Source organism: Lemur catta, chromosome 5 (genome assembly GCF_020740605.2).
Source record: "Lemur catta isolate mLemCat1 chromosome 5, mLemCat1.pri, whole genome shotgun sequence".
In the NCBI taxonomy this organism is placed as follows: Eukaryota; Metazoa; Chordata; class Mammalia; order Primates; family Lemuridae; genus Lemur; species Lemur catta.
This window is the reverse complement of record NC_059132.1, coordinates 100478072-100495276: the sequence shown is the minus strand read 5'-3', so window position 1 is coordinate 100495276 and position 17205 is coordinate 100478072. Positions and strand designations below refer to the sequence as shown.

The following is a 17205-nucleotide window of genomic DNA, read 5'->3' as shown; positions in this document are numbered from 1 at the left end:
TTTAATAAATCAATATCAGATTCATGGCATAGGGTTTGAAGAGCCTTTACCCATGTCATGACACTGTCAATAAAGGAGAGCAAGACCCCCATTCACACTAACCCACTTCACAGATTTACAAGAGACAGCAAGATATCACCAATTTTCTGTTTTTGCTTGTGTTGCCTGGGTTTTTCATATCCAAGAAACCATCTGCCAAGGCCAATGTCAAGAAGCTTTTGCTCTATATTTTCTTCTAAGAATTTTGTGGTTTCAGATCTTATGTTTAAGTATTTAAATGATTTGGAGTAGATTTTAGTGTATGGTGTAAGACAAGGGTCCAAGTTCATTCCTTTGCATATGGATATCCAGTTTTTGAAACACTATTTATTGAAGAGACTATTCTGTCCCTCATTATGTGTTCTTGGCAGCCTTGTCAAAGAACAGTTGACCATATACAAATGGGTTTATCTCTGGGCTCTCTATTCTGTTTCATTAGTCTGTTTTTATGCCAGTACCATACTGTCTTGATTACTATAGCTTTGTAATATAATTTAAATCAGAAAATGGTATATCCTCAGCTTGTTCTTCTTGTTCAAGATGACTTTGACTAATTGGGGTCTTTCATGTTTTATATAAATTTTAGGATTTTGTCCCTATTCCTGTAAAATATATCATTGGGATTTTGATAAGCACTGCATTGAATCTGTAGATCATTTTGGATAACATGGACATTTTAATATTAATTCTTCCAATCCATGAACACAAAATGTCTTTTCATTAATTTGTATCTCTTTTAATTTCTTCCATCAGTTTTTTATAGTTTGCAGTATTTAAGGCTTCCACTTCTTTGATTAAGTGCATTCCTAAGTATTTTATTCTTTTTGATGCTATTGTCTTCACCGTAGCTAATACATGGAAGCAACCTTAATGCCCATTAATGGATGAATGGATAAAGAAGATATGGCATACGCATACAAAGGAATATTATTCAGCCTTATAAAAGGAAATTCTGCCATTTGTGACAACATGGATGAACTTAGAGGACATTATGCTGAGTGAAATAAGCCAGTTACAGAAAGACAGATGCTATAATATATGGTATCATCTATATGATGAATCTAGAGTAGTCAAATCCATAGAAGTAAAGAGTAGAGTAGTGGTTGCCAGGGGCTGGAAGGAAGGATAAAAAGTCCAGGTTATACAAGATAAATAAGTCCTAGAGATCCACCATATGGTATAGTGCCTATATTTAACAATACTGTATTGCATATTTATTAATAAAATTTTGTTAAGAGGGTAAATATTTGTTAAATATTCTTGTCAGTCACAAAGAAAAAAACAATAAATAAATAGGGTAGAAGGAAATTTTTAGAGGTGACAAATTTACAATATCAGATTGTGGTGATGTTTTCACAGGTCTATACTTGTCTCTAAACTCATTAACTTGTATACATTAAATATATACAGCTTTTTGTATATCAATTGTACCTCATGAAAGTGGTTTACAAAGAAGAAAGAAAAATGAAGCTATGCATATCTCATGAAAGAAAAAGAAAGATATCACCACTTTTCAACTACCTTGTAAAATTATGAAAAATAAAATAGAAACTAAATAAAAGTTTGGGTTAAACCACACTGTGTAGCAAACATCAGTTCCTTTTTAAGAGGGGAAGTTCAAGTTCAACCCTGCTCAGTAGACATGACTGAGAGCTGGGACAGGGACATAGTATTATTTCCTGTCATGTTAAAGTTATTGCTGTGCTCTTTGCCTGGGTGAGCTTAGTTTAAAGTAGCTGAAGCTCAATCAGCAAAGATGGAAGTGCATTGGTAAGAGGAACTGCACCTTTACTTTGGAGAAAGTGTTCAAAAAGAAAAGAAATGCCTTTTACAATTTCAGACGACATAGGTTAGGAGCACGTCCTTTCTGAAAGGTGACTGTGAAGGGAGACCAGGGAGCACAGCTCACAATGACTGTTTTATCTAATGCTCTAAGAGAGAAATTTAACTATTTATTTACATTCATAAATATATTTGTCACATTAAATACCTGCAGGAAGTTTTAATGATGAAAAGGCATAGCCTCACTTTGGCTTCCTGCTAATGCCGAGAAGATTGATTGGTTCAGTCTCCTTGCCTCCATTGTTAAAAAGTAAACTGAGGCACAATAACATTTTAAAGAGTCTATTTGAGCAAACAACTCAAGTTGATTTGAACAAACAACGATTTGTGAACCAGAAGTGGTTGAGAAGCTCCACTGAGGGAATGCATGCAGGAGGATTAACATGGAAGTAAAGCAAAGACAATATTTGATTGGTTACAGTTATACAGTTGCTTTATTTGGTCTATCCCATTGGAAAGTCCTTAGTTATATCAGTTTGTTGGCTGCTTCTGATTGGCTGAGCTTAAGTTTTTCTTTAGCATAGGCATTTACAAGATATAGCCCAAATTATGTTTGCATGTGTTGCTTATGTTTGCAAATCAAACAAGGTCCAGGTCACTTACAGGAACTCACTGGTTTTGTCTGCTCGAGGATATTCCAGGCCTGGTCTCCATATTAATTTACTTTGACACCTTTAATAAAGGTTAACTTCTGAGATTCTTTAAGAGCCATTTTAAATTAAACCTATGCATGATATTGACTCTTTTAAATACCTAATAGCTCACCAACAATTGGATATTCATTGCTGATACAAATGTAAGTTTTCCTCAGCAATTAGTTCTCTCTTTGGCCCACACAGAGTCTGGCAAAAGTGTAATTATTGTGTTGCTCAATATTCATCCATAGATGAATATTGAGGGGAAAGTCTACTGTCTGGTCCACAATTTCAGTTCTGTGTATGTGTGCTCAGAAGCTGCAATGATGCAATCTTCATGTTTAAATTAATTCATTTGGGACATTGTAAAGACTGTCCTGTAAAGCTGCAGTAGTCTGGTATTGTAGGTGCTGATAATGACAATAATGAACATGATAATTAAACCTTCCCTTATAAATCTTATAATAAAGTGACTAGACTTCATATGGGTAATACACTATCTTTGTCTATAATTAAAATGGTGGTAATTATCCTTTAAAAACAACAACTAGTTTTTAAGAATTATTATGAGGAGCAGGCAGAGAAGAACAATGGGTCTGTAGTTTAATAACTATGTAAGTGGTAGATTACTAATTATTATCTGCTTATCACTTCTAGTCTCTGTAATATGCAATGTTTTCTTAAGTCATTCTTCCAAACTCCTTGCATATATTATCTTATTAAATTCTCATAAAAATGCGCCCTCAGGTTGAAGGAGGAAACTTATTAGAGTTTTTAGAGATTTAATAAATTTAAGGGACTTTGGTTTCTAGAATTTTGTAGCTCTCAGCTCTGCTGGAAATAATCTCGAGGACTAATAATATCTGATGGGAACTGGTATTAAACCCAAAGTGATTATTGCATTATGAGACCATCAATGAAAATTATTTACTGAAAGCCATTCATTAGTCAACCAACATTATGGAAAACCTAAAATATGTAATATGGTTATAAGAAATAGGTATAAAGGATTATGGAGAAAATGAGTGTCATTTAGCTAATGATGCATATGACACAACTTCACATTTTTTTGATTCAAAACTAATCATTTATTCACTTACTCTTCTAGAATTTTGTTAGAGCTTTTTGAGGACAGCTCATCTCTGCTCCATGTGACATCAGCTGGGGTGAGTAAACTGGGATTGGAAGATCAACTCCCAATATGGCTTACTCATGTGGCTAGCAAGTTGGCAATGGCTGTCTTCTGAGTGCTCACTTGGAACTGTTAGCCAGAGCCTCAGTTCTCATCCATGTAGCCTTTGAACAGGCGAGCTTGGGCTTCCCCTCACACAGCCACTGGGCTCCAAAAAGAAGCATTCCAGGAACGAGTGTTCCAAGAGGGTGACTTCCAGTGTGTAAGTGCTTATCAAGTCTTGTTAATCACACTTGGTAATCAAGCCTTGCTTCATGCGTGCTAATGTACCGTTGCCTGAAGCTAGTCAAATGATCAAGCCCAGAGTCAACATGGGAGAGGACCAAGCAACATGGGAGAGGACCATGCAAGCGTTTGAATTCTGAAGAGGAGCCTGTTTAATTGAAAGCCAAAGGAACAGTCTACCACAAAAGGGTAGCTGGAGAGTTATAATATAAAGAATATACCTTGACCTCCCTTCAAGGAGCTCAGAGAAGAAACTTTTTGAGTACCAGAAATGTTTTACTGCACGTCCCAATGAATAGATGTGGGGGACAGCCATTTACTCAAGACAACTGTTTGCTTATGGTATTATACTACAGATTTCACAACTGAAAATCAGAAAAGCATAACCTTGAGCCCAGTAACCCTAGGGTGGTCTAGCTAAGGCTGGAGCCCAGGAGAAGGCACTATGCACCATGATACAAACTTATTTCTTGCTGTCAATTCTGCAATCAATTCAAGCTAATGGCATATTTGAACTGTCCCAGGCTGTCTTATCACTTGTTTGTATAAAGAAGCATGTGTTAACTTGTGGGATGGCCTTAGGCAAATAACTCACATTGTTAGGTTTCATTTTCCTCGTTTCTCTAACAAGGAAGTTGAAGTAGGTGTTTTCTACAATTCCTTCCAATTGTTATATTTTACTATAAAACATTACAGTTATAATATTATATCATAGTACATCAGTAACGAAAAAAATGTGAGTTCGTTTCTTGAGAAGCACATTCCTTTAACTAGTTGGAGTCATCAAAGCTAATTAAGAATGAACTGGTTAGTTAATCCGAACTCTCTGGGCATACCTGCTTACTCCCAACAGGTACTGGCTGTGGAAAAGTGCAACAGCATGGGTGCAGATGGCCCTTGACTCTGCCGCTGCCAGCTCTCTCTCTGCTGTGAAACTTGGTCTCTTCTTTGATCAAGAGGTTAATTTCTCGATCTACTTTTCTTGCCCTAGTTCTGGAATCAGCTATTTAATATTTTCCCAAAGAAATCTGTTTCCTTTTAGTAGAGCATGGTATTTAGAAATAAGACCTGGGGGCCAGGGATGCTGGCTCAAAACTGTTGCCAGACAGTAAAGAAATACTCAAAATTGATAGGGACATGTCAAAAGGACACAGAAGGTTGCTTGAATGGGCTCCCACTAGCTGGTTCTGGGACAATTAGAGCAATAAAATGTTAAGTAGCAGATTACAACTTACTGAATAAAACAGGAATCTATGACTCTACACTGATATCAATAAATTAATCATCTGGCAGTTTGGTGATAAATGGGATATTTACATAGTTTCAAAATAGTTCTCCAAAGGGAAAAAAGAATAACTTTACTGTGGAGAAACTTTCAGACGCCACCTTAATCAAGTGATCAAAGTTAACTATGAATAAATAGTTGAATAAATCAAAATCATGTGCTACTTGATAGGGTACAGTGAGAAAAATATACCATTATAAGATATATCCACCAAAGATGCATACTTTCAATCTAAGTATGATGAAACTTCAGACAATCCCACTTGAGGGACATTCTTCTACAAAATTACTGGCTTGTATTCTTCAAAAGTGGTAACGGCATGAGAGTCAAAGAAATACTGAGGAAGTAGCCCACATTGAAGGAGACTACAGAGACATGACAGCTAAATGCACTGAATGATTCTGGATTGAGTTCTTTTGCTATAAAGAAGTGATCGGGAGAAAATGGTGAAACTTGAATAGTCTTAGTATTAACTAGTAATAATGTTAATTAACAATGTTAATTTCCGTCCTGATTTTGCTAGTCTTATTGTTATGTAGGAAAATGTTCTTTATAGAAAATACACAATAAGGTATTTTGAGGGTGATGGGACATCATGTTGGCAATTTATTATCAAACGGTTGCAGAAAAACATTTCTTTTGGTGTTTTTACAACTTTTCTGCAAGTTTAAGATATAGTAGCTTGAAAATAAAGCAAAAACAAAAGAAAGCAAAAAAAAAAAAAAGAGCTTAATTTCTGCCTTGCTTAGCTCACAGTATTTCAGAGAGATGAAATGAGATACGAGATGTGAAAGTACTTTAGCTTTGATTAGTTTGAGGGGTTTTTTTTTTTTTTTGTCCCTCTGACCACACACTACTCAATTCTGACAGCTTTGCATTAATATGGGGAAAACTACAGAGATTCACTCTCAGTTATTCATTAACATGTAGATTTCCAGCCCCACCCACACCAAATGGGGAGGTCCCACCCTTTCAACTTCCTCTGTGGCTAAATCTGTGATCCTTTCAATGAAACCCAGGGGACTGTACCTAAAACAAACAAACAACAACAACAACAACAACAACAACAAAAAGACACTTTTAAGAAGCAATTTAAAACACTGAGGTTCTGAAGTTGTCCTCTTTTGTTTTCTCCCTTTGCCCTCCTTAGAATGCACCAAATAAAAAGGCCTTTTTTTTTTTTTTTGTAAGCTTTACTTTCACTTTCGAGAGTGCAGGAAATTTGCCATACAACACTTCCCTGATGAAAACGTCTGGATTTGGACTAATGAAAAAAGGAATGGCCAGCAGTCGTCAGCATAAGTGAAGGTATATATTTTAAATTCTTACCGGGGCAGGATCTCTCTTGCCACATAAAGTTAGAATGCACTTTGGTTTTAGCATTGTTTGGTCTTTCTTTGATCTGGTGCTTGAAATCTAGTCAGAGTCATTCAGCAAGGAAAATGGAAAGAAAGGGAGATGATATGGGTATGGTGAGAAAGGTAGCAGAACTCAGAATTCGAGTAATAGCAACAATATCTGATTAATATATTTTATGCAGTAATTTAAAAAAATTTTCTCTCTAGAGTTCTGTACCTGGAAAAAACACATTAGGGAAACTATGGAAATCATTTTGCAATAGCCATTTAAAACAAAAAAAATCACATCTTTGCCTTAAAAAAATAAAATACCAAGAGCTTTTAAAAAGACTCATCTCCTTTTCTTACTTTTGTTGGCTGGAGGGGAAAGAGAAGCTGGCACTTTATGTTAATGTCTTGAAAAGGAGAGAAGCTTCAGGTGTTCCTAGGAGTTAGTAAATGGCTGTCTTTCACCTAATGAAGGCAAATGGAGCAAGTTGAGAAGTGGAAAGAGGTTCAGATGTGTGGGAAAATCAGAAATTAGCATCAGCAATGGTGGGATGCTCTGGTGAAAATAGCCTTCAGCAGTATTAAAGTTTCAGCAAGTTGATGCTCGACTTTACAGTATGATTATGTGTTGCATATGGGTGCCTGTGTATTAACTTAGTAAAAATATTACGAAGTTTACAAACCAGACAGTACAAACCAAACCGTGAATATTGCTTCACTCCAGGTAGTTTGGCTCCGGACCCCGTGTTCTAACCACAATGCAATACTCTCTCCCCGCTGGATAAAGAAATGTAATTGTATGCACCCTCAGAAAATCTTTTCAAAATTGCAAAGTCCTGCGAGTCTGTTTTTTTTTTTTTTTTTCATTATCTTTGTTTCTGTTAGGTCATACTCAACAGCAATTTTTTTCTTCACTCTCCTTTCATCCCTTTAACTGTATTTTTGTTTGTTTTACTGAAGAACATCCTAGAATAACCTTTTCCTGTAGGTTACATGGTTATAAACTTACTCAATCTCTGTATACCTCAAAGTATTTTTTCCCTTTCTTTAATTGTTCAGCTGGATATGAAAATTTATGTTCAAAATAATTTCCTCTAAACATTCTGAAGCCTTGTCCCTATTATTTTCTAGTGGTTCATGTTACTTGTGAAAAGTTTGTATCAATCAGGATCTCTTTCCTTTGGAGATAATTGATTATGTACCCTCCTTAAAAGGTTTTAGGATTTTTTTTGTGAATGATCCCAATTATGAAATTTCGTAAGATTCTCTCTATGCATGTTCCTTTTTTGCTCATCCTGCCTAGCACTTGGTCAGTCTTGCCCATGGATGAAGTTTGTCTTCAGATCTGGGAATGTCTTTCAGTCATTCAGGGATATGCTTTGTAATGAATTAGTCCTTCTCAGTAATTCTGATCTCTATTTACAGCCCTACCAGAGAGGTGAACAACACCCAGACAAGGACAAGAATATATTGTATGGACTATCTGTGACTTGATAAGTTGAAGTAGGAAGGTTTTAAGGTACCAGGAGGAGAGGTTTGGGAGAACCTCAGAGAGGTGGAGGTAGAAAGCTGGTCCCTGCTTGCAGAATGTATCATTTGCAGCCCCACGTTCTTCATGCACTTGAGCAAGCTGGCAATGTGAATCCTTGCTGCCCTGAGCTGCAATGTTCCTCATAGCCTATGGATATAAAAATTGTATGCAGATTTAAATATATTAAATGCCAGTATTATAAAGGCCATAAGATGGGAATATTAGTTTATGGAAGCTGGTCTTATTTTTTTGTTTCTGAGAACTAGATTAGAATATTAGTAAAACCACTATTTTTAAACCACATTAGAACAATTCTAAATACTCAGATTCGTTCTGTTTTTCAAGAATTAATCACCTAAGATAATTTTATTTTCTAAAATACCTGGAATTATTTTTGTGTCATGACTTTAAATCTTATGGGAAATCTACTTAAATATCAGTATCATTGATTCATCTCCATATTTTGAGAAATATTCAATTTTTTTTAAATATCTGAAAGTGAAACTAGGTTGTTGATCCTACCAGAGAGTACCACAGTGGGTTCACATTCCATTAAAATAAAATGTGAGTAAACATGGAGATGAGAGTGGTTTTCTTGAGCTGATTCAATGCCCATGGAAAGCTATTTAATCAACATATATTTAAGGATGATAAAAATGTGAAGAAAACACAGAGGTGTGCATTTCGTGTATCACACGTCAGGCATCAGAGATTTTGCCTAAAGTTCATGGATCGAGAAATAGAGTTTTTGGTATAGTGGTTAAAATTATAACATGTAACAATAAATTAAATAAAATAAAAAATAACTAAAGGAAAGTTGTGAAGAGAATGAGGGAATGGTATAATTAAGTTCCTTATCTTTATAGTGAGAAGAAAATGCTTAAAATCAGTAAATGAAGAAATAGAAAGGCAAGCATATTATTTAAGTTTTGGAGGTGACCATGAAAATTAAAAATGGAAACTATCGGGAGAGGTTACCTCAGAACATTGTAACTGGGCTGGAGCTGAAGGAGGGGAGGCAGTTTGTAAATTTCATTTTTCACTTTTCTGTGCTTTTTTTCATTTGATGTACTACTTGTATAATATACACTTGTATAGCATAAAAGTATCAGTAAAAAGATCATACATAGTCTTGTTTTGGCTAAATATTTTATAAAGAATATAACAACGCATTCCCGTATGAAAGCATGTGTTATTAATGTTGTCCATCCTTTTTATATTTCCTTTATACAGCAGCATCATGAGACAGGCTTTGCCTTATCATATCTACTCCTTTTGGGGACTTTTGCCCTTTTGGATTCTGTGTTCGTCCTCTACCAACAAATGCACTGTTAGACATGAAGTAGCTGACTGCAGTCACCTGAAGTTGACTCAAGTACCTGATGATCTCCCCACAAACATAACGGTGCTGAATCTTACCCATAATCAACTCAGAAGATTACCATCTGCCAATTTTACCAGATACAGCCAACTTACTGTGTTGGATGGAGGATTTAACTCCATCTCCAAACTGGAGCCAGAATTGTGCCAAAAGCTCCCCTTGCTGAAAGTGCTGAACCTCCAGCACAATGAGCTATCTCAACTTTCTGACAAAACCTTTATGTTTTGCATGAATTTGACTGAACTCCATCTAATGTCCAACTCAATTCAGAAAATTCAGAATAATCCCTTTAAAAACCAGAAGGTAAGATGGAAATGTTCGTTGTTACCTAATGTTAAGTTTTCAAGTCACTTATTCAAGGTAAGAGGAAGAAATCCAATCTACCCCAGTTGAGGGTGTGGGGACCCACACACAAATGTTGCCATTGAGATTGAAAATGTTTGCAAAATAGAAAACATAGACTTAAATCAGTTTTAACCTTCATTTTAAAGAAGTCTGCCTGTCTCACTTTCTCCCATAAGAAATAGAACTTAGACACAAGAGGTATAAGTTGTGATCACAGAAGAATCAGAATATCCTATAAGAACACAGAAAATAAACTTTCAGCGCTGCTGATTTAGTATGTGAAGTAATGGAAAAAAATGTTGAGTCCAAATTCTGACTTAAACAAAGTTAACAAATTGATACCATAATTGTTCAACTAAAAATTACCTATTCTTGATTTAAGAAATATCCTCAAAGTATCACTTTTCCAGTGACTACCACCTTTTTCTTTTCAGCAGTTTGCTTGAATTTTATTATATTTTTCCTTTTATCTTTAATGGACATGTAATAATTGTTACATATTTATGGGCTGCAATGTGTAATGATCAAATCAGGGTAATTAGCATATCCATCACCTCAGTTATCGTTTCTTTCTGTTGTGAATATTCAACATCCTTTCTTCCAGCCTTTCTAACATACACAATAAATCACAGTTAACCATATTCACCCTACAGTGCTGCAGAACACCAGAAAAAATGCATGTTATTGTCTCTAAATCTGAGACAATTGTTAAGTGCTTTTCTTAAAGCAAAGTGATTTTCAAGTCTCTCTGTTGTCTTCATTTTATGGCCTTATAAAAATTTGAGCATTGCTCCGCATATGCCAAGAATAATGTGCAAATTTAAATATGCCATGAAACATAAAGTGATTTGCTCACTAGTTATTTTAAATCCTTTCTTGTGCCTTCATAGATTCTGATGTGTATGAAATGTCTTCAGATATAAGAACGTAAAATCTGGTTAGAGAAGTCATTGGCAAAATGTTATTTTTCTTTTTAAAACATAAATAAAAGTCTGGTTCTCTTTAATAGAGATTACATTAGATTTTACCCTAACGGACACCAGCTTTTCCTTACCCAAATTTGAAGTTTGTGCATTCAAAAGTAACACAGGGTGATAAAACATCCCGAAGTACTGTCAAAACAAACAAAAATTAATATTCTGTAGTAGTCATGATCCAAAATTTATATAACTGTGAATCTTTCTCAATATAAAAATCTATTTAGGATTTCATAGATGACAAAGTTCTACTCATGTTTTTGTAAGGAAACATTTTTTTTCTTATTTTTTCTCCTATTTATTTTCAAGGCTAATGCAAGACACTGATAAGCAACATGACTATTCCTCATATCACAAATAAATTCTTATTATAAATAAGCAAATAAATTATGAATGTTCTTTATATTATAAATAAATAGGCTTAAATCCCTTTTATTTTGGTAAGAGAAATAAAGTGATTCTTGTAGTAAGAATCACTACATACTTGCAACAATGATGTTTTTAATCACAACAAAGATTATTTATTCCTACTGTTAGTTTCCTAGAGAATAATAAAGAGGTGACATTTTGCTGTTGAGAGATTTCAAAGATTTACTTACATTTAAAGGAACTGTTTTTGACAGAAAGAGTCTAACATACACGTATTATTTTTCTCCTCTCAGAATTTAATCAAATTAGATCTGTCTCACAATGGTTTATCATCTACAAAATTAGGAACCCAGGTCCAACTGGAAAATCTCCAAGAGCTTCTATTATCAAATAACAAAATTCATGTAGTAAGAAGTGAAGAACTTGATTTCCTTGCCAATTCGTCTTTAAAAAAGTTAGAGTTGTCATCAAATCAAATTAAAGAGGTAAGAAGTAAGGTAAAATCATTTTGTGTTCTACGTTTAAGTGTTGGTAGGAACAGGGATAGGAATTTAAGATCCCCAGAGAAAGTGTTGATAGCGTTTGACATGTCTTCCGGAAATTTGTCATGTCTACTGCTTGGGGCCATTGGTGCCATCCTCACTGGAGAGTGTGGGTGGCTGTCCGGAGACGTCAGAAGGCAGGACTGCTGCCCATCACCATGCATGATGGAACAGCTCTTGGACCGTGGGGCAGTAATGAGAGGCAATAAAAATAAGAGATAATAAAAAAATCACTCGAAAGTCCATAATCAGAAATAACTACTGTTAGCATTTGGGTACATTTATCTCCAGCTCTTCTCTGAATAATTATAAGGAAAAATAACAACAGCTGAAATTCTTACTGTACTTAAATTATTACTCTTCTTTAAACTGTTACAGTACTTACCGATATGCCAAAATTTTTTTTATGTTTTAGGTACATAATCTTTTTAATCAACTTATTCTTATTGTCATTTTACGTAAGAGTGACTTGAGATAAAGAAATGTTAAGTGACATATTTTGGCCCCCGCAGGGGAACACCTGGGACAGAGCTGGCTTTCTGGCGAAGTTAGAACAGAGCCCTTCTCCTAACAGCTATGCTGTCTTGCCCCTTGAGGATAATGGTGTCTCCTGCTTTTTAAAATTAATATCATATCATGAATATCTCCCATGTAATTAAGAATCATTCAAAAACTTATTTTAGTGGCTGCAAAATAATGCCATCATATAGATTTATCAAAATTAATTTCATACTTTGCTGCTCTTCATTTTAACTCATTATATTTACAATAAAACACCCTTTCTTCCACATTCCTCTCTCTTTTTCCCATTAGCTCCAACATGTCCCAAGTGACACATTAGAAATCAGAGCCCCTTTGCTCCCTGGTGGGTTTAAGTGCCAGGACTGGCCACTGTATACTCTGGATTCTTCTCTCTCACCTGCTGTTCTCTTGTCCCAGCTCTGAGTCCCAGGATAGCCAAGGCTCTGCTATGGGAGTGCAGCAGAGTGGAAGGGAGCTGGAAACACTATAGTAAAATTAACTCAGGAGAAAATTTGGGTGGAAAGACTAAAGGGATAGCTGGAGCTCAGAGTTCTAGAAGGGAAAGTGTGTCTTGCTGTTTCGTAATAAAAACCATCCATTCATTCCTTCCACGATGTTGACTGAGAACGAGTGGCCACCAAACAGAACCAGAATCCACCCCAGTGGTGACTTCACAAGTAGTTTATTCACTATAATTGTACTCAGTGTGCAGAAGTAAAAGTACCAGGAGACAACCTAGACTGGGAGGTCAGGGAAGGCCCCCTGGAGAGATGGGATCTGAGCTGAGACTGTGAATGCTGAGCAGAAGTTAGCCAGTGGCCGGGCAGGTCGGGAGCGGGAGTGGGAGTGGGAGGTGCGTGTTATAGGCACAGAGTGAGGAAGAGCTGCATGTTAGAGGAATGGAAAGAAATGCCCTCCCCGGGGACATGGTGAAAGGTGAATGGAGACTGAGTAAAGAATTGTATTAATAATTAAGCTTTTCAATGGTCTTATAGAATCTATTTTGATTATTATCCTCTTTTTTTATTCCCCCTTTAGTTTTCTCCAGGGTGTTTTCATGCTATTGGAAAATTATTTGGTCTCTTTCTGAACAATGCCCCACTGGGCCCCAGTCTCACAGAGAAGCTGTGTTTGGAACTATCAAGCACAAGCATTCAGAATCTCTCTCTGAGTAACATCCAGCTGTATACAACCAGCAATATGACTTTCGTTGGACTAAAGCAGACAAATCTCACCACGCTCGATCTTTCCCATAACAACTTAAATGTGATTGGTAATGACTCCTTTGCTTGGCTGCCACACCTAGAATATTTCTTCCTGGAGTATAATAATATACAGCACTTGTCATCTTGCTCCCTTCACGGGCTCTTCAATGTAAGATACCTGAATTTGAAACAATCATTTACTAAACAAAGTATTTACCTCGCTTCACTCCCTAAGATTGATGACTTCTCTTTCCAGTGGCTAAAACGTTTAGAGTCCCTTAACATGGAAGATAATGATATTCCAGGCATAAAAAGCAATATGTTCACGGGACTGATAAATCTACAATATTTAAGTTTATCCAATTCCTTCACAAGTTTGAGAACGTTAACAAATGAAACATTTTTATCACTTGCTCATTCCCCTTTGCTCCTACTCAACTTAACCAAAAATAAAATCTCAAAAATAGAGAACGATGCTTTCTCTTGGTTGGGCCACCTAAAAGTACTTGATCTTGGTCTTAATGAGATTGGGCAAGAACTCACAGGCCAGGAATGGAGAGGTCTAGAAAATATTTTTGAAATCTACCTTTCCTACAACAAATACCTACAACTGACTAGCAACTCCTTTGCTTCGATTCCAAGCCTTCGACGGCTGATGCTCAGAAGAGTGGCCCTTAAGAATGTGGACAGCTCTCCCTCACCTTTCCACCCTCTTCATAACTTGACCATTCTGGATCTGAGCAACAACAACATAGCCAACATAAACGATGACATGTTGGAGGGTCTTGAGAAACTAGAAATTCTGGATTTGCAGCATAACAACTTAGCACGGCTCTGGAAACATGCAAACCCTGGTGGTCCTGTTTATTTCCTAAAGGGTCTTTCTCACCTCCACGTCCTTAACTTGGAGTCTAATGGCTTTGACGAGATCCCAGCTGAGGTCTTCAAGGATTTATTTGAACTAAAGAGCATTGATTTGGGATTGAATAATTTAAACATTCTTCCACCATCGGTTTTTGATACTTTGGCGTCTCTAAAGTCATTGAGCCTTCAGAAGAATCTCATAACATCGGTTGAGAAGAATGTTTTCGGGCCAGCTTTCAAGAACCTGAGTAATTTAGATATGAGCTTTAATCCTTTTGACTGTACATGTGAAAGTATCGCCTGGTTTGTTAATTGGCTTAATAAGACGCATACCAACATCTCTGAACTATCAAGTCATTATCTCTGCAACACGCCACCTCAGTATCATGGGTTCCCAGTGATGCTTTTTGATACATCACCCTGCAAAGACAGTGCTCCTTTTGAACTCCTTTTCATGATCAATACCAATATCCTATTGATTTTTATCTTTATTGTACTGCTCACCCATTTTGAGGGCTGGAGGATATCTTTTTACTGGAATGTTTCAGTGCATCGAGTTCTTGGTTTCAAAGAAATAGACAGACAGCCAGAGCAGTTTGAATATGCAGCATACATAGTTCATGCTCATAAAGACAGGGATTGGGTCTGGGAACACTTGTCCCCATTGGAAGAGAAAGACCAATCTCTCAAATTTTGTCTGGAAGAAAGGGACTTTGAGGCAGGTGTCCTTGAACTGGAAGCAATTGTTAATAGCATAAAAAGAAGCAGAAAAATTATTTTTGTTATAACACATCATTTATTAAAAGATCCATTATGCAAAAGGTAGGTGAATATTGTAAAATTTTAAGTGTATACTTGTTTTCAATTGAACTTTTAAATATTACTAACATTATTGCTCACAATTCAGGTTTAAAAAGAAAATTAAGAAAAAAACCCTGATTTTTCATGACAGATTCAAGTAAATTCCACAGAGAATTTTAGATTGTAAAGCTTTTAGATGTTAAAAACTGTTTTAATTATATAACTTAATTTAATACTTTTTTTACTCAGATTCAAGGTACATCATGCAGTTCAGCAAGCTATTGAACAAAATCTGGATTCCATTATATTGATTTTTCTTGAGGACATTCCAGATTATAAACTGAACCACGCACTCTGTCTGCGAAGAGGAATGTTTAAATCTCACTGCATCTTGAATTGGCCGGTTCAGAAAGAACGGATAAATGCCTTTCATCATAAATTGCAAGTAGCACTTGGATCTAGAAATTCAGTACATTAAATTTATTTAAAGATTAAGTTAGCAAAGGAGAAACTTTCTAAATTTAAAAAGTTCCGTGGTAAATTTAAGTTTTACTTGAAAGTAATGTAATCTGTTTATTCATATTTATAGGTAATGATGTTAGATCACAATTATATTTTGACTGTGGAAATGTATCTCCCTATTTCAGGCCTCTTAATGACAATTGACTTAATTTGACACTAGATGAACATATAAAGCACATAAGAACCTCCTCTGCTAATGAATACACAATTGGTCACTGATGCCTCTGACAACTTAAAAGGGTTTTAAAATATTTTTCATTTAAGTAAAAGTTAGAGTTATGTGGAGGTTTGTGATAGTCATTTTGTTAGATGCACTTAGAAGGAAAGATAATTGTTTTAATGGGTATCATGCTATTTCAATTGTAAAGAAGTAAAATACATACTCACATTTTAAAAAGTTTAATTACAATATTTTTTCAATTGAAAAACATTGTATTTTAATAGTGCCTGCCCCAGTGTTGATTTTGTTAAATGGTAAATATCTTTTTAATATGCATCCTCAAGGGCAGAAAACGTTTGCAATTCATTTTGGTTACTTAATGAAAAAAATATTTTAACAAATACTTGTATTTTCCTGATAGCGTTTCTGCTACAGGAGGGCAGAAACAATTCTCTTACTCAAAAGTATTGTAGACAGGCTTGCTTTCTGAAGCATAATGAGTAGATTGGCTTTGTGGAAACAAAGAATTTCCCTCCCCTGGTCCCAGACTCAGGAGAAGGGGTTGGCCAAATCACTTGGTCCCATTGGGATTCTTTGACTCCTGATCTTGAAAAATTATGATAAAAATAAAATCTTAACCATTCCTGTACAATTAGTGATGATGCTATTGTATATTATATTCACATGGAATGTATTAGTTTCCCATCAAATAATATGTTATGTGTAAATTAGTCCTTATCTAGAAAGACTATTGTTTTATTTTTGTTTTACGATAAAATAAAAAAGTTTATTTTTGTTTTACAATAAAGAGTCTAATAATTGGAAATAGATATGAATAGCTTTTTGAAATATTTATAGTTCTGGTATTTAAATATAAAAGAAAGTTGAGATTATAAAGCTGAGTTAATTTCTGTATTTGAAATTCTCATTTGTCTGATGGGAGCATTTGAGATGTTGCATTTGAAATGTTGATTTAAATAGTTCAGTATTCTCAGGACTAAATTTACATAACCCTGGAATAAGTAATATGCCCTGCACTGCTGGTTCTGAAAGAATTTATAGTCTGCTAGCAGCGTGAATGTATGGAGGACTAATTTTCACTTTCACATCATTTGCCACTCTAACACCTGTTTTAGTTAAGATTTATTTTTTAACTGTGCAGCAATCCTGTTTTATTTTGGCATCATGAAATCATCACAATGGCTTCTTTTCTTGATACACTTTGTATCAATATTCTAAATTCTCCATTAAAATATTTTTCAATAAATTGTTACTGTGAATTAATAGATCATCAATTTGTAAAAAGCAAGGCAGGAAATATTTTGCTTTTATTCCCTCATTTAATTGCTTATGAAATAGTTAATCAAGTGGGCACAGTTTAAAGTGAGTTCAAACGTAATTTTTAAAAAGTTGCTTAACATT

At 35.3% G+C, this 17205-nt stretch overlaps 1 protein-coding gene across 1 annotated transcript; it reads left to right on the top strand.

Annotated features, from left to right (window-relative positions):
- Positions 1-6438: 6438 nt before the first annotated feature.
- TLR3 (toll like receptor 3) lies at positions 6439-16613 on the top strand. Its single transcript, XM_045552359.1, has 5 exons — positions 6439-6526; positions 9329-9779; positions 11461-11652; positions 13270-15122; positions 15351-16613. The coding sequence occupies exons 2-5, from the start codon at positions 9336-9338 to the stop codon at positions 15577-15579; spliced, it is 2718 nt and encodes a 905-aa protein (XP_045408315.1). The 5' UTR covers positions 6439-6526; positions 9329-9335; the 3' UTR covers positions 15580-16613.
- The last annotated feature ends 592 nt before the right edge of the window (positions 16614-17205 follow it).

Excerpts from the sequence above, each read along its gene's own strand:
- TLR3 (XM_045552359.1), top strand. The coding sequence starts at position 9,336 with ATGAGACAGGCTTTGCCTTATCATATCTACTCCTTTTGGGGACTTTTG. Across the intron at positions 9,780-11,460 it reads ATCCCTTTAAAAACCAGAAG|AATTTAATCAAATTAGATCT; the intron begins GTAAGATGGAAA and ends TTCTCCTCTCAG. Across the intron at positions 11,653-13,269 it reads CATCAAATCAAATTAAAGAG|TTTTCTCCAGGGTGTTTTCA; the intron begins GTAAGAAGTAAG and ends TTCCCCCTTTAG.